The sequence below is a fragment of the Narcine bancroftii genome, chromosome 7 (assembly GCF_036971445.1).
Source record: "Narcine bancroftii isolate sNarBan1 chromosome 7, sNarBan1.hap1, whole genome shotgun sequence".
Lineage (NCBI taxonomy): Eukaryota > Metazoa > Chordata > Chondrichthyes > Torpediniformes > Narcinidae > Narcine > Narcine bancroftii.
Window position 1 is genome coordinate 202,219,062 of NC_091475.1, and position 21,118 is coordinate 202,240,179.

General features: G+C 43.6%; 1 protein-coding gene across 4 annotated transcripts in view; it reads right to left on the reverse strand.

Moving 5' to 3' along the window:
• Positions 1–755: 755 nt before the first annotated feature.
• LOC138739621 (CD99 antigen-like protein 2) overlaps positions 756–21,118 on the reverse strand; it is an 87,227-nt gene continuing 66,864 nt past the window's right edge. Inside the window, exons 8-11 of one of the 4 annotated variants that reach the window (XM_069892024.1) lie at positions 15,062–15,136; positions 14,698–14,742; positions 10,223–10,276; positions 756–3,422 (exon numbers count right to left, since the gene is read on the reverse strand). In XM_069892024.1, coding sequence (XP_069748125.1) covers positions 10,236–10,276; positions 14,698–14,742; positions 15,062–15,136 — 161 coding nt within the window. In that variant the 3' untranslated portion in view covers positions 756–3,422; positions 10,223–10,235. Of the gene's footprint in view, positions 3,423–10,222; positions 10,277–14,697; positions 14,800–15,061; positions 15,137–21,118 lie in introns of all 4 variants that reach the window. The other 3 variants (XM_069892023.1, XM_069892025.1, XM_069892027.1) reach the window with 3 other exon arrangements.

Here is a 21,118-nt window from a genome sequence, read left to right on the forward strand (position 1 = left end):
AAAGATAACCTGTTTGCAATGGGGATGGCAACATCTGTGCAAAACGAATAGTCATCAATGCTGTTTGGCACAACATGGAAACCTGAAGGATATTGGCCCATTGTGTGTGTCCAAGTCAGGTCAAGAGCTACTTAAACAAATTCCAGTTCTAAACTTTCATCCCTTGCTCATAGAATCATACAGCACAGAAGTGGGTCTTTTTGGCCCACCTCATCTCTGGCAACATTCAAAGCCATAACCTGGATTCAAATCCAAGGCACACAAGAGACAGCAGACAGCGTAATCTGGAAGTAAATGCAAACTGCTCGAGGAACTCAGCGGGCTCAAGCAGCGTCAGTGGGAGAAAAGAATGGTTGGCGTTTCAGGCCAGAACGCTTCATCAACATGATGAATGATTCCAACGCCTAACATTGATGACATTTTTTCTCCCACTGATGCTGAATTCCTGCAGCTGCTTGTTCATAGCCAGGACATGGTGCTGCGACCTCATGACCTCTAATTGTCACATGATAGGAGAAAGGGTGGCACGGTTAGCCTGGCAGTTGGCGCAATGCTGTTACAGTGCCGGCGACCGGGGCTTGAATCTGGTGCTGTCTGCACAGAGTTTGTATGTTCTCCCAGTGTCTGCATGGGTTTCCTCCCAGCCTTCAAAACTTGCTGGGGTTAACTAGGTGTAATTGGGCAGCATGGGCTTGTGGCTGAAAGGGCCCGTTACCGCGCTGTGTGTCTAAACTTAAGTCGACAATGAAGAAGACTGAGAATTCAAAACTGCTTTATTTACAAAGTTAGAAACTGCCCCATAAGCGGTTTTCCCAATTCAGGTAATTTATCACGGTGTACATCAGAGCCACCAAGTTGAAAATGGCTATCATCTTTGCCAATTATAAAAGTTCATAAATAATTAGGGCACCAGTCATCTTGTGCCTTCCAACGTGGACACTTGCAGCTCCACCACGTCAAAATTATGTCGTACAAATCAGGAAACAAGGCAAACCATTCTTCGCACAACACAAACCTGCCTACGTGACTGGACATTTAACAGCAACGCATTAAGTCCAACGGTAAAACATTCCTGATGTGAAGTGATTGTGATAGAGATTTCTTTAAATCAACAATGGGAGTTTTTAAAAAGTAAACAGTAAAAACCTTGGTATCCGGCACTTCCGGGGATTGGTAGATGATGGGTAAGTGAATTTTCCAGTTGCTGGAGACCACGGGTTGCGTGAATGGAGCACACCAATTTTAAAATTTCGTACTTTTTACCCATATCCTGTATTTTGCCTGAATATTTTTTCCCTGGTTGTTTTAGGTTGCTCATTGCTTGACTTCTGTACAACTTGGATTTTTCTGTACCATAAAGGTTATGAAAATTTTTTATGATTCCACTATCATAATTTTAACTAGGACGACTCCTTCCATTTGAATGTGCACAGAGCACTCTCAGTAGACTCCAGAGGACAAGATAACAAGTTCTTTGGCCCTTTGGATCTATACTAGCCCCCAGATGAGTAGTCCCATCAGTCTAATTCCCCTTTTACTTGCATCCCTGTAATCTGTTCTCTCTTTCTTAGATGTGATTCAATTTCCCATTGATCTATTTTTTGGCTACTTATCTCCATTAAGGGGTCGTTTCCAGGAACCAATTAATCTACCAGCCTGTTTTAGTGAATTAAAAGGAAACCAGAGCAATCATCATCCATACAGGGAGCATCAGACGTCAGGATTGGACTAGACTTCTAGGACTGTGAAGCAGCAGTAATGATTATTACTGTGAAGGCTCCAGAGCATTAACTGCATTCAATTTCCACGGCTACCATGCTAGGATTTGAACTCAGATTGCAGGTGACCAGCCCAGTAACCATTGTGCCGGCACCACACCCATATTATCCCCTCTCCAACCAGCAATAAAACCCTTTAGAAGCGATTGTGGTGAATGTAATAATCTCTCTGTCTCAATGAAATATTGTGCAGACATATCGAATGGTAACTGCATTTTGAAAACATAACAGGAATGCCTTGTCCTTGAAAAAAACCTTTTTAGCACGTGTGAATTCTTTGATCTGCTATTTTAGAGGAGACATTGATTTGTTTAAAATAAAATATATATACCCCAACATTTATGGTAGCTTGGGTGGCACAATTACCATGACCGCTATTAGTGCCAACAATTGGGATTTGGATCCGACGCTGTCTATCAGGAGTTTGTATGCTCTCCTCGTGATCTGGTTGGCTTTCCTTGGGTGCTCTGGTTTCCACCCACCCTCCAAACAACAGACGGGGATGTTGGGTGGCACGGGCTTAAATGGCTGGAATTCGGCTTCTACCGTGCTGCAAATAAAAATGGCCAAGGCAATGGTTGCATCTAAAACAGAGATCGGTAGGTTCTTGATGAGCCAGGGCATCAAAGGTTATGGGGTAAAGGCCGGGCAGTGGGGTTGAGTGGGAAAACGGATCAGCTCATGATTGAATGGCAGGGCCAGACTCGATGGCCTGAATTGCCTATTTCTCCTTCTTTCTTATCATTTTCTTCCTCTCAATATCAGCAATGTTCAAGCCCAAAGGTCTAAAATTCCCTCCCCAAACTCCTCTTTAAATGTCATCGAAAATTTTTTCAATCACTTGTCTTAAAATATCTTTAACTGATTTTTTTTAAATCATCTCGGGTTATTTTATGAGTTTGGTCTGATACTTCCTCCAAAATGAACAAAGAACTATAATAGCATTCTTCTGGTGGAGATTGTTTAAGATTCTGGGAGGGACTGATGCAGAGAGCAGTCGCCAACAGTGGTGGAGAAACTCACTAGGACATGCAGCACCCACAGGAAGTGAAAGACAGTTGAAGTTAAATATTTTGAGAATAACGGGCAGGACATTTCGCAAAGAGACGGGAAGAATCATCTTCATGAATAGGATTATAAATTCTCCACTTCAAGAAAGCTTTGGATGGTCAGAATTTGATCTAAATTAAGACCTAAAGCCATTAAAAACCACCAATCTGCATGTAAATTACATAGGTTCAGCGCAATATCAATGAATAATTCAGTGTGTTCAACCAAGTGGTGACATACATGCTAGAAATTAAACATTGACAAAGAATTTCCAAAACCACAAATAAATTTAAGCCAGTAATAAGAAGCAGCACCTGTGCAAGTTTGATTTAGTAGGTGCACAGAAACAACTGTTCTGGCACTTTAACCCCATGAGTTATCCTTTAAAATAAAAATCTTTTAAAACACGCACAATAATTAAATTCACCATGTCAAGCCAGGTTCACAAAACCAGTCAAACAACACATCTGAATTACAAGAAAATTCATGCAAAACCCAAAAAACCTGACATTTTACCACAGTCATGTGTTTTCTATGTCCAATGAACAGTTAGTTTGTTCTTTTCGATAGGTGCTTTGATTGTACTGGCCAAGCCTGGGTAGAAGACACAAAAGGATCGAGTTTAAAGGCCTTTAATCCATGCAGCTTTGGACAACAGTGAAGAAAACATTGTTGGTTGAATAATAGGAAATGTTGAGTCAGAATACAGGATGGAGATCAAGAATCTCGTTGGGAGGTACCAGAACAGCAATCTTCCTCTCAATGTCACCAAGACCAAGGAGCTTAAAGTGAAGTCAAGTCACCTTTATTTATCGTTCATACCATGCTCGCACGCTAAAGATGAGATTATGTTTCTCCAAAACCACAAAGCATAGTGTAAGGTAAAAACATCATGAGATGGGACCGGAGAAGGAGTCACCCAGTACTAAGGAGTCACAGAATGCAGATGTGACCTTGTACACTCAAGATAAGCTTTGCACTAACAAGAATGATGTGCAGGAGGCTAACAGAGAAGGATAGCAACAGTTTATTCATTGGACAATGTCATGGTATGATAATTTACTAAGTGCATATCCTGAGGTATAAAAAAAACACCACTTGCTGATAACGGCAGAATGCGCCTTCTCCAACTAACACTGTTAGTTGCAAGTGTTACAATCCGGTAATAAAGAACAAAGAACCTTGATTTCGACTCAGTCTGGTGTCTGACTCACTCATTCATGAACAAAGCAGACCTAACAATAGTTACATAAATATGTTAGAATAGAAGTTAAACAGATTGAAATATTAAGTCCACGGTACACTATCCACATATGTTCTGGGAATTCAGGAGCCTGATGGCTTGGGGGGGAAAAAAATGGGCGTTAAGGACCCAAGTGTTACGGTACTTCCTACCAGATGGCAGAATGGAGAAGAGTTTACATGATAGGTGTCTGGGGTCCTTCATAATGTTTATTGCCTTTCACCTGCATTGATTGTAGCTTGCTGTGGGTTTTGTGAAGGGGAGGCCAAGGGAGCACTGATGGCCTCCTTGAGTCCACTTAGCTTGTGACATATCCTGGACACACATCTCCTCACTTGTCAGGAAGGTGTAACAGCAATTGGACTTCCTGAGAAGACAGAAGGGGGAAAGGTTTCCGGCCGCCATCCTGTCAACCTTCTACAGGAGCTCTATTGGGTGCGTCCTGGCCGGCTGCATTGCAGTGTGGAATGGTTGGTGCAGAAAGTAGGATCGGATGTCAATCCACAGGACCATAAGAGTGGCTGAGAGGATCACTGGAGTCTCCCTACCCCCCCCCCCTCCCCTTCCAGGACAGTTGATTGAAGAGGGTGCATAAAATCTTTTAGGACCCCTACCACTCTGTAGGCAGCATCTTTCAGCTGCTCCCATTGGAAAAGAGATAGAGGAGGAACAGAGCCAGGCTGAGAAACAGCTTCTTCCCATAGGCAGTGAAAATGCTGAATGACTAAATGAGTTCCTCACACTAACCATCTGAGATGCTATTATTTATTAAACAATATTTATTTATTTGTGTGAGAATGTATATAGATATATATAATAGATAGATAGATACATTATCCTGCATATGTGTTGTTTGTCTGTATATGTGTTATGTCTGGTTGTTGTCTGCATGTTTTACACCGAGGACCGAAGAACGCTGTTTTGTCAGGTTGTACTTGCCCAATCAGATCATAAATAAGCTTGAACTTGAATTCTCCTGGAGCCAGCACATGGAGGCAATGGTGAAGAAGACACACCAATGCCACTACTTTCTAAGAAGTGGGAGGACATGTTGTCGAATACTCGATCCAACTTCCATAGGTATGCTGTGGAAAATGTACTGTCACATACAAACATGTCAAAACAGATCTCATTTAGAATGCCGGAGCTGTGCTCAAGCCAGACAGTCCAGGTACTGGCTGCCTTTGCAAAAACTTTGAAGGAGGCCTACAAGGACTTCACAAGTAGGTGTTGATTTGACATGCTGTGGAGTAATGGTTTATTGTTTTGGAAAGCAACAGATGACAAACTCAGTAGATTGGGTCCGGTGCCACAGTCTAAGTGCAGTTTGCTGTTCTAAGTGGGTCATGTGGGTTTTCTCTGAGAGAGAGCGAGAAAGCGAGAGAGAGAGAGAGAGAGAGAGAGAGAGAGAGAGAGAGAATTCAGTTCTACAGTTCAGCAGCTGTTGCTGGGACTGGAACATGACAAGCTGGCCAGCTTGTGGAAAAACTCCATTTTGAAAACGGGTTATGAGTTCTTAGTTCAGCCTGGTGAACCTTGTGGTCCATACATGAGGAGATGGCTGGCTATATAATGTTTCACTTGAAATAAGGGAAACAAAAAAGGAACTCTGTGGTGACCTGGAGGAAAGAGGCTATCATCTGAAAAATCATGATGGGCAAGCTTCTTCGGCAAGACACTGACGTGGCTGATCGGAAGAAATCAGTTGTGGATCTCCAACGAGCAACAAATCTCTCTCTGAAAACCGACAAGAACCTTCCTGAGCAGTAACCATTTACTTTTTAAGTACCAAAGCCTGGTGAAGATTCATAAAGGTTAAATTCTGTGCACAGTTTAAGAATTGCCTGATACCTATTAACTTGGAGGAGTGAGAAGTGAGATTGGACTGTGAATGAAAGAACTTTTCTGAATTTACACACATACACATGGACTTCGATTTAGAAGGGGGTTAAGTTAGGTTAAGTTAATTGCAATAAGTTAAAATTTGGTCCTCTTTTCACGTTTAAAGATAACTAAAAGCAACCTTTGCTTAAGTGACCATTTAACTTGGTGAATTTCTATTGCTGCTGGGTTTTGGGGTCCTCTGCTCCCATAACACTGATCATATTCACCTGGTGAAGGAGCTGGGTGGCTGCACAGGTTTGGCACAAACCTGCCACCACTCAATTTCTCAAACTCAAACAAAAAGAGCAGCTCCCCCATGTCCAAGTAGACAGCCTGCTGGAGTTGAAGTTCAACTAGTTCAGGCAAGTGTTTCCCATCAACTCCCCCCTATCACCACCTTATGCCCTGCTCCCGTTCAGTTTCTCCTGTGCTCCACTCAATCACTCACACTCCTTGTGTTCACTCCACTCATAGTAAGTTAATTGCATTTGAATTGTTTCTTGTCATGTAGACCAAGATATAGTAAAAAGCTTTCTTTTGTGAGCTATCCAGGCAAGTCAACTCATACGTCATGTTGTGCAATAACAACAAATAAAGGAAGTGTTGGGCCCTGTGTTACACAATGTAAAAAGGTGCAGGGCTTAGAGAAGACTTCTACTGTAAATGAAATTACCCTGCTTAGAGAGTGCAGGGTACAGAGGAAAGTACAGTTAAAAACAAAACATCGCTTTTGCCAGGATAAGGCCCATTTAAGTGTCTGAGAACAACAAGGAAGGAACTATTCCTAAAATCTGGAGGCTCACATTTTCAAGCATTTTTATCTTCCGCCTGATTGGAAGTTGGGGGGGGGGGGCTGGTATTGGTGGAGGAGAGTGTGTCTGGGATAGGATGTGTCACCTGCTTTTCCAAGGCAGCAGGAGTGAGTCAAAGGAAGGGGTGGGGGTTGGTTGGCGTTATGGTCTGAGCTGCGTTCGCCTCTCTGCAGTTTCTTCCTGTTTGGGAAACAGCAGTTCCCGCATCGAACTGTGATGCACCTGGACAGGATAGTTTCTATCGTACATCTACAAAAGTTGGCGAGCCCTCAGGAATGTGCAGAATTCTCTGGTTCCTGAAAAAGTAGAGACTTCGGTGCACTTTCAAGATTGTAATATCAGCACAGCTGCGCCAGTTTAGGTTGTTAGTGATAAACTTCTACAGGTGTACCATTCTGGCTGGTTGCAGCACTATCTGGTATGGAGGTGCCAACTCTCGGGACAAGAAAAAAACTCCATACGGTTTGTGACTCGCCCAACGACATCACGGGCATCAGTCTTCTCTCCATCTTGGACATCTACAAGAGGCAGCATCCTAAGAAGCATAGCGCAACGCCTTTACGGTGCCAGCAAAGTTAGAATCGCCTGCTGTTTGTACGTTCTCCCCGTGTCTGCATGGGGCTCCGGTTTCCTCCCACTGTTCGAAACATACCGGGGGTGTAGGGTAATGGGGTATAAATTGGGCGGTACGGACTACGGGCAGAAATGGCCTGTTACCGTGCTGCGTGTCTAAATATAATTTTTAAAATTTCTGAATGAACAATGAACCATAGACATTTCCAAACTCTCTTTATCTTGCACTATTTTTACTGATTTTGAAATGTGGTTGATGTATGTTTGCATTGTGACACTGCCGCAAAACAATAAATTTTGTGACGTGCTCATGAAAATAAATTCTGATTCTGAGCTCTTCACCATCTCCACAAGGATGTGTTTCCTGAATTTAATAACCAGCTTCTTCTGCATGCTCCCTTAAGATTGGCAAGTTGACTGTGAGCAAAAGAGAACCATGGCCCCAGAGTGTAACAGCATGTGTTTCAGGTTTCAGTTAAAATCTGACTGCCACAACAAACAGCCATGCTTCCTTAATGCTCTGTGTTAACACGAGGATACCTAATTAGAGCAGTTGGGGAAATCCCACGGTACCCGACACCTCCTCTCTGGAACTTCTTTGTACAGGTATTCCCCCACTGATGTCCGTAATTGGGACTGAAGGAAAGGTTGAATTCCGAAATGGACTTAATTCGGAAATTTGCGTGGATACCAAAGCCTTAAAGCAAACTTTTCAATCAAATCTTTTTCTCGTCGTAGATGTGACGATAATAACTTAAAGCTTCCTGAATTTGCCGATCAACCTTGACAAATATTTCCACATTCAGCTCCATGCCTACCTTGTTAGTCGGCGTCCCAGGATCTGTAGGCTGGGTGTGGTCATCTTAACATAACATATAACATAACATAACAATTACAGCACGGAAACAGGCCATTAGGCCCTTCTAGTCCGCACCGAACCAAACACCCCTCTCTAGTCCCACCTCCCTGCACAATGCCCATAACCCTCCATCTTCTTCTCATCCATATACCTGTCCAACCTTTTCTTAAATAATACAATTGACTCCGCCGCCACTATTTCTCCCGGAAGCTCATTCCACACGGCTACCACTCTCTGAGTAAAGAAGTTCCCCCTCATGTTACCTCTAAACCTCTGCCCCTTAATTCTTAACTCATGTCCTCTTGTTTTAATCTTTCCTCCTCTTAACGGAAATAGTCTATCCACATCCACTCTGTCTATCCCTTTCATAATCTTAAATACTTCTATCAAATCCCCTCTCAACCTTCTACGCTCCAAAGAATAAAGACCTAATCTGTCCAATCTCTCCCTATACTCTAGATGCTTAAACCCAGGTAACATTCTGGTAAACCTTCTCTGCACTCTCTCCACTCTGTTTATATCCTTCCTATAATTAGGCGACCAGAACTGCACACAGAACTCCAAATTAGGCCACACCAACGTCTTATACAGTCTCAACATCACCTCCCAACTCCTATATTCCATGCAATGATTGATAAAGGCCAGCATACTAAAAGCCTTCTTCACCACCCTATTCACGTGAGTTTCTACCTTCAGGGAACGATGTACCGTCACTCCTAAATCTTTCTGCTCTTCTGTATTCCTCAATGCTCTCCCATTTACCACATATGTCCTATTCTGATTCTTCTTACCAAAATGAAGCACCTCACACTTATCAGCATTAAATTCCATCTGCAATTTTTCAGCCCACTTTTCTAAGCAGCCCAAATCCCTCTGCAATCCTTGAAAACCTTCTTCATTATCCACTATTCCACCTATCTTAGTATCGTCTGCATATTTACTAATCCAATTCACCACCCCATCATCTAGATCATTAATGTATATAACGAACAACAATGGGCCCAATACAGATCCTTGAGGCACACCACTGGTCACCGGCCTCCAACCTGACAGACAATTATCCACTACCACTCTCTGGCCTCTCCCTTTCAGCCAATGTTCAATCCATTTGACTATCTTAAAATGTATACCTAAAGACTGCACCTTCCTAACTAACCTTCCATGTGGTACCTTATCGAAGGCCTTACTGAAGTCCATATAGACAACATCCACTGCACTACCCACATCCACATTCCTAGTCACCTCTTCAAAAAATTCAATCAGATTGGTCAAACATGACCTTCCTCCCACAAATCCATGTTGAGTGCTCCTGATCAGACCCTGTCTATCCAGATGTTTATAAGTATTATCTCTAAGAATTTTCTCCATTAATTTACCTACCACAGACGTCAAACTTACAGGCCGATAGTTGCCAGGCTTCCTCCTTGAACCCTTTTTAAATAACGGAACCACATGCGCAATGCGCCAATCCTCCGGCACTATCTCGTGTGCATGCACGAGTCTTTGGTTGGCACATGTGCAATGGGTTGGTGTATAGGAGTGCAGTTGGTGCATGCGCGGGATTTAAGTGCCCTAATGATATTGGATTCACGCCCTTAATTCTCACACATGCGCCAACCGAATTCTAATAAGCGAACCCACCGTACATGTGCCAATCAAAACCTCGAGCATGCACACAGGAATCTAGATGGCCGCACCCGGCCTTTAGACCCGGGGACGCCGACTAACAAGGCAAGTACGCGCATTTTGGCCTGTTTCCTTGTTGCAGTTTGTTAACTACAACATAATCTGTGTTTTTTTAAAATTCAGTCGTATGTGCAGATGGATGCAAGTCAGGGGAGTACCTGTACTGAAATCTTGCTCTAACTCTAACATTTGTTCAGCTCGATAAAATGGTCACTGATCTCAATCTTCGTCGCAGTTCCTCAGGGACTCCCTGAGCATCTGCTCATGTATATCCTTGTCATTTCTTCTTTCAATTGTACAGTGCCTGGAGAAATGCTGTTATAGTTTCACCACGTACCATGTGCTTCTTCTCATTGTTCCTGTTGAGTATTGTACAGATCATTCAACATTTCTAGTAATACAAACAGAACGGATTAATGAGCAAAACACTTTCTTGACTGTGTCTCAATAGACATTCAGTCAAATGTAATTTTACATTTCCTCTTTGCCTGCAACATTCCACTTTATGTTCAAAAAGATTATCTCTATTGACACCAGAGGAGAATCAGGCCGTCATGCAATCTCATATTTTTTTAAAATTTCATTTACGGTAGAAGTCGACTCGGGCCATTTAAACCCGTGCTGCCCAATACCATATAACAATTTATGGCATGGAAACAGGCCATCTCGGCCCTACAAGTCCACGTCGGTTCACTCGAGTAGCTCCACTAGCTCCCCCACCTATTCTCCGCCCATAACCCGCTCACCCCCTCCTATCCATGTATATATTCAGACACCTCTTAAGTTAAAGTATTGATTCTGCCTCAACTATTTCCTCCGGAAGATTATTCCATTCAGACACCACTCACTGAGTGAAGAAACATCCTCTAATATTTCTCCTAAAATTTTGCCCCCTTACCCTCAACTTGTGTCCTCTTGTTTCAACCTCCCCTGCTCTCAGGGGGAAGAGTCTACTTGCATCTAGTCTATCTATTCCCCCCCCACCGTACGTTTTTGGAAAGGTGGGAGGAAACCGGAGCACCCGGGGGAAACTCATGCATTCATTGGGAGAATATACAAACACCTTTCAGACAGCACCAAATTCGAACTCTGGGTCACTGGCACTGTAATAATGTTGCGCCAGCCATGCTGCCAATAGCACTGACACATAGAATGGAGCTGCTGTTTCATGGCTCCAGTGACCCAGGTTCAAATCTGACACCCCTCAGTGTGGCGCATGCACATTTTCCCTGTGATAGTGTGGGTTTCCCTTGGACACTCTTTACACCCCGTGTAAAAATTCTGTTGACCAATTTTTAGTGTTACATTTATGGGGTCAACTATTACATGGATAATATTTTTGAGGGGCTGAAATTCACACTAGAATCCAAAATACCCTATCAGTGGCAAAAGTCCAAATGATCCCAAAACGAATCATGCAGAAAAACACAGTGAATTAAGAGCCTGTGGATTAAAACGCACATCCTACCACGGGGCCCACAGGGGAGCTTGGGAGCGCGGTAACCATCTGCATCATGAGAGGTATCAGGAGCTCTGATGAAGACGAGGCGAGACCCTGCTTTGAGGCATCAGGAAATCCGATGAGTTGGCGGACGGTCAGAGATGTGAGTTCACGACAGAGGCATGGGGGAGCTCCTGCTTATGGGTGGCCAGGGCCGAGGTTAAAGACTAGGGTTGACTTTTACACAAGATATACGGAAAAATGCAGAATTTTCAGCCAAAAATAGGGGGGGGGGGCAGCTTTTACATGAGAATATGTGGTAATTGATCACTCCAAGTGTGTGTTGGCAAGTGGTGGATTCGAGAGAGGGTTGATTGGAGCATGTGGAGAATTCAATAAGGATAATGTCCGATTCAATTAAGATGACTAGTAAGGACACGATGGGCTGAAGGGCCTGTTTTCATGCTGCCAAATGAATTTTAGACACAGGGTATTGGGAGTAACCACTACTTGCTTTCCATGAGTGACTGAAGCCAAATTGCTCCCCACAGGCTCCAGGGTAAAAATGCATTATTGGAAACATGAAAATCATCTCCCATTTAATTAATTTCACCACCATCCATGGTGCTGTCAAGCTGCCAACATTTTAAGCTCAAATTCCCTCTGTTACTCCTTCTGACTTTTGTTCCCTCTTTTAAAATACTTCTCGCCACTTGGCCCTTATGAGACGTTAATCTCCACTCACCAGTCGAAGGACAACTTGTTAAAGATAGAAGTTGTAGGCAAGCGTTCAATACAAGGACATTTTTCAAAACTTGGCGCAGGACCAAAAGCAATAGGCCAGTCTGACAAGAGCAGCAGAGTGGCTCAATTGGCAGTTCTCGTGATCCCCATTCGATCCTGAACTCTGGTTCGTGTCTGTGGAATTTGCATTTTTTTTTCTCTGAAACTACCTGGATTCCCACTCCTACATGCAACAAAGATAGAATTCCTGTCATCCTCACCTACCACCCCACCAGTCACTGCATCCATCACATCATCTGCCGGAAATTCCGGCACTTACTGCAGGTTCGCCAGACACATTTTTCCCTCTCCTTCCCTCTCAGCCTTCCTCAGGGACCGCTCCCTCTGCGATTCCCTCACACACTCGTCCCTCCCCACCCATCGCATCGCATCCCCCCCCCACCCACCCCCGGCACCTTCCCCTGTGCCTGCAGGAGGTGCAACTCTTGTGCCCACACCTCCTCCCTCACCACGGTCCGGGGCCCCAAACAGGCCTTTCATGTTAAGCAACACTTCTCTTGTACATCCAGAGGACTTACTTATTACATTCGGTGCACCCTTTGTGGCCTTCACTACATCGGAGAGACTGGTCGCAGACTGGGAGATCACTTTGCTCAGCACCTCCGTATCCACTCTGTTCACAACTACAGCCACCTCCCAGTGGCCAACCATTTCAATTCCAAGTCACACTCCTGCACTCACATGTCTGTCTATGGCCTTGTGTACTGTCCCACCCTGACCACCTGCAGATTAGAGGAACAACACCTTATTTTCTGGCTGGGCCCCCTCCAGCCTCATGGCATGAACATTAACTTCACTGCTTTCTATTGAATCTGCTTCCCTTTTCTTCCCCCTCCCCCATTTCCTGTCCTTTCATTCTTTCGCCCACCCTCCCCCTCATTGCCGCTGTCCCCTCCCTCCTTTCTCCACCTATTATCTCCTGCCTTTCCACCTCCCCCTCCCTAACCTTTTGTTCGGACGTTTGCTGGCATTTTCTCAGACTCTGATGAAGGGCCCAGCCCAAAACATCTCTGCCCTTTGCTGCGTAAAAGGACAGTTTTTGACCAGCTGAGCTTCTCCAGCAATTTGTGTTTCTACTATGGGTTCCCACTTGTACTGACCATAACCACGCCACCAGAGCGAGTATAAGACAGCTTTAATAAACTATGTACACTAAGAGGTCTTGTCTCTCTGCAAGACAAACCTGGAAGGCTAGACTGTAGCTCTGGACTGCTTTATAGACAAGGTCACCAGGGCCTAGTGGTGTAATTACATATCACCACACCACTCCCATTGTTCCAGTTCTCTCCCAGATCCCTGGGATGTGCTGGGAGATAAATTGGCTGCTGTTAACTTGTTCCTGGTGTAGATGGATAATTGGTGTGTGAGAGGGGAGTTGATGGGCATAGGGAAGAGAATAAATTACAGGGAACTAAGTAATGGAATGTGACTGGTCTGATAGGCCAAAGGACCTCTGGCTATGCATTAAAGAATATATGAGAAAATATCAAAACATAAATGTAAGTTAATGGATGGACTTCCATTCGATACACAATAAAAAATAAATATGGGTGTCCTGCACCACTTATTTCTCACTTAAGGGCAGCAAAACATACAATCCCTCTAGCTAGTTGCAAGCTGACTGACAGCGGGTTCAATTCTACAGTACACGAACAGTCCCTATAAGTCCAGGCCTGATTGGCCAAGTGATGCCTTCTTCCCTGCAGACCTTTGTGAGGGATAATTTTTCTTTCAAAGGACGGGGTTCCAGCCACATATGTTCATCCTCCCTGGAATAAGGGTGAGGGCGGGGGGGGGGGGGTTTCGAGTGCATTGCAGCCCCTCAGCTCAAGGTGTTGGTGCTCCACCACAGCCTCATTGCTGAGACCCCTGGGAGATCAGATGTAGCAGCATCAGGACCAATTAACGCCGCACATCCACGTTGCAATGGACAGGCACAGAGATCAGGAACAGGGACAGACACGCGCGCACACACACATATGTATGCACATATATGCACATGTCTTCTTTGGCTTGGCTTCGCGGACGAAGATTAATATAAAATGTAAAACATGTCTTCTTTGGCTTGGCTTCGCGGACGAAGATTAATATAAAATGTAAAACATGTCTTCTTTGGCTTGGCTTCGCGGACGAAGATTAATATAAAATGTAAAACATGTCTTCTTTGGCTTGGCTTCGCGGACGAAGATTAATATAAAATGTAAAACATGTCTTCTTTGGCTTGGCTTCGCGGACGAAGATTAATATAAAATGTAAAACATGTCTTCTTTGGCTTGGCTTCGCGGACGAAGATTAATATAAAATGTAAAACGCACACATTACACGTAGAGATAACATGCTCACATGCATGCACAACACAGACATGCACATACACATGAACACATGCATGCTAACATACATTGCGCACGTGCACGCACACACACACACGCACACACACGCACACACACGCACACGCACACACACACACACACAAGCATCAAAATAAGTACACATAACACATGCACATAGACACAGATACACTCTGCAACTACCCAGTTGATCCCCATGAGCAGGGCACACAACCTTACCCAATATACTGAAGCATATCTTCTTAAACTGCTCTGATGTGCCACCTATTAGAGACATCAGAAGGTCAGTGATGAGGTCGGTCGCCGCTGGAGGGTCCTGAACTGGAGAGGATTTCGAATAGACCATTTAATACCTCTATAAATGTTTGGATCAATACAGAACTCTGTTAAAAGCACGGCATAATGCTCTGTGTATACATCAACAATAGTAATGACAGGAGAGCAGCAAACCTATAAATGTGTAACTGATAGAGATAAAACAATCTACCCTTCTGTGTTTTATGTACACCCAGAACTGTGTGGGCAAACAGCACTCCAATTCTACCCATAAATGTACAAAATAAAGTCAGCAATACAGGATTACCTTTGGAGTTGGTCTTGTCTGGTTTATAACCATTGTCTATGACATATTGTAGATCAGAATCATCAAAATCGGCACCTGCGGTATTATCAATAATAAGCAAAAATAATTGAAATGGGAATTGTGAAGATCGGTAAGTTTGAGCTCCTGCTCTATGTATATCTTGGAGTGCAAAGTTCAGATTTATTTTCAGATTACATACATGCCATCACATACAACCCTGAGATTCTTTTTCCTTCAGGCAAGGTGGAATTAACATTTTTTTTTAAAAACTGTACTCAACACACATAGGTAAACAAAAATAGAAATGTAAGTAAACTGACTGTACAATACAGAGAGGGGAAAAAAAATCAATAACGTGTACAAGTTTTTAAATGAGTCCCTGAACGAGTTTGTTGTTGAGGGGTCTGAAGGTGGAAGGGGCAGCAGATGTTCCTGAACCTGGTGGTGCGAGCCTTGTGGCTCTTTCCTGATGGTAGCAGCAAGAACAGAGTATGTGGTGGGTGGTGTGGATCCTTGATGATTATTCTGCTCTCCGATGGTGGGGAGGGTTTTGCCTGTGATGTCCTGGGATAAGTCCACTGTCTTTTGCAGTGCTTTTCACTCAGGAGTACCAGAACGTAATGGAGCTGGTCACCGCACATCTGTAGAAAATTTGCCAGGGTTTCTGGTGTCATACCAAGTCTGAGCAACTCTTGAGGAAGTAGAGGAGCTGACATGCGCTCAAGTGGTGTTATTGCTGAGTTACCAATGCTGTTGCCTGGATTGACCCCTTCTCTTTTACTCCTCTGCAGTACGTTTGGAATAAATAGGAAACTCAAGAGAAATTCATATCTAGCCATTGTGAAAAAGTATACATGTGGGACCCCCACTGAAAGTTTCCATTTTTGTTGGAGCAGAAATGTCTAATATCAGCCAAATTTACGGAAGCTGATCCTTGGATTGGATCAGTTCCAGCTAAATATGTGCTTGGCAACGATTGATGGTGGAAACATACCTTCCACTACCACGAGGACATGGATCAACAATTGAAACAGTTTAGTGGCTTAATTTCCCCGTGGCCAAACTGTACAAAGACATACAGTTTCCCAGCCAGAAAGATTGGGAATGTACCTAGTGTGACCAATGTCCGATTGCCCCAAGGACGAAATTTTCATGACAGTTTCTGCAGTGGAGCAGGTGTGCAGGGTTTGGGGGGGATGGAGTGGGAAGGTTGGACTAAGGCCCATGATGCAGTCATGTCTAGCATCATTCAGGCATTTTTAGGAGATAAATCTCATATCACAACAATTCATAGTGTTACAGGCCCAGAGGACTCCAAAACCCACCAGCAATAGAAATTCACGAAGACTTAAATGAAAGTTGCTTTTAATTTTCTTTAAACTTAATAACAAGATCAAACTTTAACTTATTACTATGAATTTAATTTAACTTAACTCCCTTCTAATTCTAAGCACATGTGTATGTAATGTGTATATGTTCAAGAAAGTTCTTTGTCTCACAGTCCAATCATTCACTTCTCCCAGTTCACCAGTATTAGACAATTCTTAGACTCTGCACAGAATTTAACATTTGTGAATCTTCACCAGGCTCTGGTGCTTAAAGTTAAATGGTTACTGCTCAGGAAAGTTCTTGTTGGTTTCAGATAAATATTTTTTGTCCGTTGGACACACACAAACTGATTTCCTCCAATCAGTCACTTTAGCGTCTAGCCGAAGAAACTTGCCACATCATGGGTTCTCTAAATGATAACCTCTCCTTCCAGGTCACCACAGAGTTCCTCTTGTTTCCCTTATTTCAGGAAAAACACTCTAGCTAGCCATTTCCTCTTGTAAGGGCTACAAGGATTTTGAACAGGTTGAACTCAGAACTCACAACCTATCTTCAAAATGGGATCTTTCAACAAGCCTGCCAGCTTGCCATTGTGCAGCCTCAACTGCTACTGTAGTACTGACCTCTCTCTCTCTCTCTCTCTCTCACTCTCTCTCTCTCTCACTCTCTCCCTCTCTCACTCTCTCCCTCTCTCTCTCCTCAGAGAAGAATCGTGTTGGTTTTTTCCTCTCTCTGCTTGTAAAAAACCAAAAACTTCTCACAAGGCTCCAAACCCAATCTTTGAAATATCTTATCAGTATCTCTGAGCCTAGACTGTATTGCCCACACACAATAGATCAGTATTCTTCATTGCTTCTGCAAAGCTACCGGAGCTTTAAGTCTGGCTTCAGAAAAACTCTTGCATTTTAAATGAGATGTCTTTTGTGAAGTGTTACTCTGTCTGGGAAGTGGCCTACACTAAACCCCCCACAATCTATCTCTTTTAAAGACATATTTATCTCTAATCATACTATTATAACCAGTAACAATAGTGTTTCACCACAGATGCAAAAAAACACGTTATATTCCATCTCGTCATTCCCCAACCTGTGACAAGAATATTTCGAGGTGGTTTGGACTCCGTAACAAACCAGACAGCATCAATAATCAACTTCTCCAATTTCTGTTAAACCATTCCCAGTCTTTCTCTGCTCCTCATCCCTCTGCCTTAATTTCTCTACCTCCCTAGCCCCTTCCCTTTCTTCTCCTAACAGAGTGCTCACTTTCTTACCCCTCTGCCCTCTCCTCCATCACCTTGGTTTCTACCCTCCCACCTATTACCTGTTAACCTGTGTTCCTCCTCTTGCACCTTCCCCCGCCTGACCATTTTTATTAAGGCGTCTGCCTAATTTTAAGCACACCTGAAGAAGAGCTGAGTTCCGAAAGGCTATGGATGCTGTGTGACACGGGTATCCCCAGCACTTTTGTGTATTGCACCATATACTAGTACCTACATATTTTCTTTTTGGTCCCACTTCTGACAGTCTTTGCATTTGTTTTAATCATTTACGGGAGAGGGGCTTTTTTAAATTTTATTTCAATTATCTTTTTTCTATCTTTTTTCAATATAAGGCATCACAGTTGGTGCAGCGGTTAGCGCAACACTTTTCAGCACCAGTGATTGGTGCTGGGGTTCGAACCGCACACTGTCTATAAGGAGGTTGTACGCTCTCCCTCTGTCTGAGCGGGTTTTCCCCGGGGGCTCTGGTTTCCTCCCACCATTCGAAAAGTACTAGGGGTGTAGTTTAATTGGGTGCAAATTAGCCAGCATGGATTTGTGGTCGAAATGGGCTGTTATACCTTGCTGAAGGCTAGCATGCAGGTTCAGAAAGCTGTGAAGAAGGCAAATGGCATGTTGGCTTTCATAAAGAGGGGATTGGAGTCTAGGAACAGAGACGCCCTTCTGCAGCTTTACAGGGCCCTGGTGAGACCCCACCTGGAGTATTGCGTCCAGTTCTGGTCTCCAAACTTGAGGAAGAACATACTAGCTATAGAGGGTGTGCAGCGCAGATTTACAAGGTTAGTTCCAGGGATGTGTAAGGTAAAACATCATGAGATGGGAATGTGTAGGGAGTTACCCTGTACAGGGCAGTAACAAGAAGGGGAGGTGTCCTTGTACTCCTGTTAGGTAAAACATCATGAGATGGGAATGTACAGGGCTGTAACAAGATGTAAATGCATCCTTGTACTTACAAGATAAGAGAGACATTGATGGATTGAGAGGCAGGAAGCTAGCAGGGAAAGGATAGCAACAGTTTTAGTCATTGGACAAGTAATGATATGATGATGTTCTAAGCATGTATCCAAGGGTATAAAAAATCACCATTTTGCTGATAACGGCAGAATGCATTCTCCGACTAACCTGGTTGGTCGCAAGTGTTACAATCCGGTAATAAAGAACAAAGAACCCTGATTTCGACTCAGCCTGGTGTTTGTCTCACTCATTCATGAACAAAGCAGACCTAACAATTTGGTGACCCCGACGTGATGGGTGAGTGAACACTGGACGACGGTTTCTGTTTTTTCTGACAATCATCTCAGCCGGCTGATAAAAAGGTCCAGAGAAGCCTGTTTTAACAAAATTCTCTTTTTTTTTAAAAATCTTTATGATTGTCAGTAAGAACTGGAGATCGGACAAATTAGACGACCACAATTGAAGGTCGCATGCCAGGATTGTAACACGTAAGTGATTACAGACAAGATAAAAGTCCTTAAGGTGTTTGAATGACATTTATTAAGTGCTTCGCAAGAAACTACTAGAGTTTAAAAGTCTTTATTGTGTCGTTGCAAAGTCCAATAGAGTGAGAAGGTGGTCTATAAACAATTGAGGACCTGAGTTTTCTGCCCTAAACTGGTTATTAAGAGGAGAAATCTCCCACGTGAAGGTTGGGCTTTGAAAGAAAACAAAGGTTCAGGCTTATTGGCCTCAATTGTATCTGAGAGACTGACTTATAAATGTCCGGTAGGTATGATAATGTCTGTACACTTGAGAAGTTAAGAATTTATTTCCCCAATTCGCCGTGGTGGAATACCACAGCAGACACTAGAGACCTTGAGACAACAAAAAAAGTACTCAGGGACGCCTGCCTGGTGAACAAGAACGACGACAGAAGGCTGCGACAGCTGTGTCCGGATCAGGTAGGAGATATTAATGAAAAAGTTGACAAACTCCTAAGAGACACCCAGTTTATTCGAAATACTTTTGATAAGTTAAATGAGGGTATTCCCAACATCACCAAGGAGATAAAGTTACGTAAATTCATAGATTGGTACAGGGAAACAGGACAAAAGTATAGCCCAAATATTTGGTTTTCTAGTTGTAATTTAACTTTCAGACCCCTTTGGGAAAACAGAGAGTGGAAAACGAGCAATCAGAGTATACAGGACAGTCTGAAGTCAATTGGAGGACAAGACTTAGACTGTTCCTTTAAAAGATATTAGTCATCCAGCTTGCAAGGAGACATTTTTAAAAGCAATTTTCGTTGACATAGATCCCCTAAACGGACAAAAACCTAAATTAAAACAGGCATTAGAAAGCGGTCCCGCAGCTATGGCTGTACACTTGCCTGCTAAGACTTTTGACCAAGTTATTAAGGAAATTAATCAGGAATTAGAGGAGCGAAATACCAGTAATGCGGCATTGGAAAAACAAAAAATGCTCCGAAAATGTGTAGACCGCTGGAGGAAGAGGGGTTGGTTACCCGGGGGCACTGAGATGTTCCTGACAGGTGAGGAAAAAAAAAATTTTAAAACGTAGAGGCTTAGATAAGCTGGAAGAAACAAAACACAGAAGGGAAAGGAAAAGTGCCTGTTTCCAGTTTACAGCCACGAAGTGTCCGGGTTTGCTCTCTCCCTCCCTCCTTTCACCCTCCTCTCTCTCTCTTCTCCCCCCCCTCCTCTCTCACCCACTCCCCCTCCCAATCCCAATCTGTGGCGGTGCTGCCCTGAAATCCCCAGGTTGGGCAGGGCAGAGAAATACAATTTGGTTTTAATTTTGTGCCCACAATTCCAGCTCCGCATCAAATGGGATCCTGTTTTATCCTCTCTCCCTCCCTCTTTCCCGCACCCCCACCATTGCGGGATCAGGGCAGACATTGTGGGCTGACATGTAGCTCACTCGAGGTGGGAGGGAAGGAAGGAGTGATAGTTCCCAGTGGTGGGAGACCCAATCTGATCCAGACCAGTGATCACAGGATGAGAACCTTTTAAAACCTTTGAAACGAAAGTGTTAATCTGAAGACTTTTCTCCCAGTGGGGCCAGTGCAAGGCATTTTCTCTCTCTATCTCTTGTGCTCTGTGTATCTGCCTCTCTATCTCTTTCTCTCGCTGTGCTCTCTCTCTCTCTCTCTCTCTCTCTCTCTGGCACCCCAGATGGGACACTGGAGTCACGTCCCTTATATTCATATATTGAGACACTGGGGTGTGACAAGAACCACGGGAATAGGGACACATCAGACGAGGTACAGGCCCCTTTAATAAAAATAGAAGGGGGAGTAATAGATGTAGAGACCCCTCTGGAGTCCAAGAAAATAGAAAAGGAGTTAGAGATACAGAAATGGAACATGAAAAAGGTTCAGGATAACATTAAAAAATTAAACAGAGATATTAATGTGCTGGGGCAGATCAGTGAGGATCAAAAAGAATTAATGGTAGGTGTATTGAAGGAAGTGGAAAAGATAACTACAACAC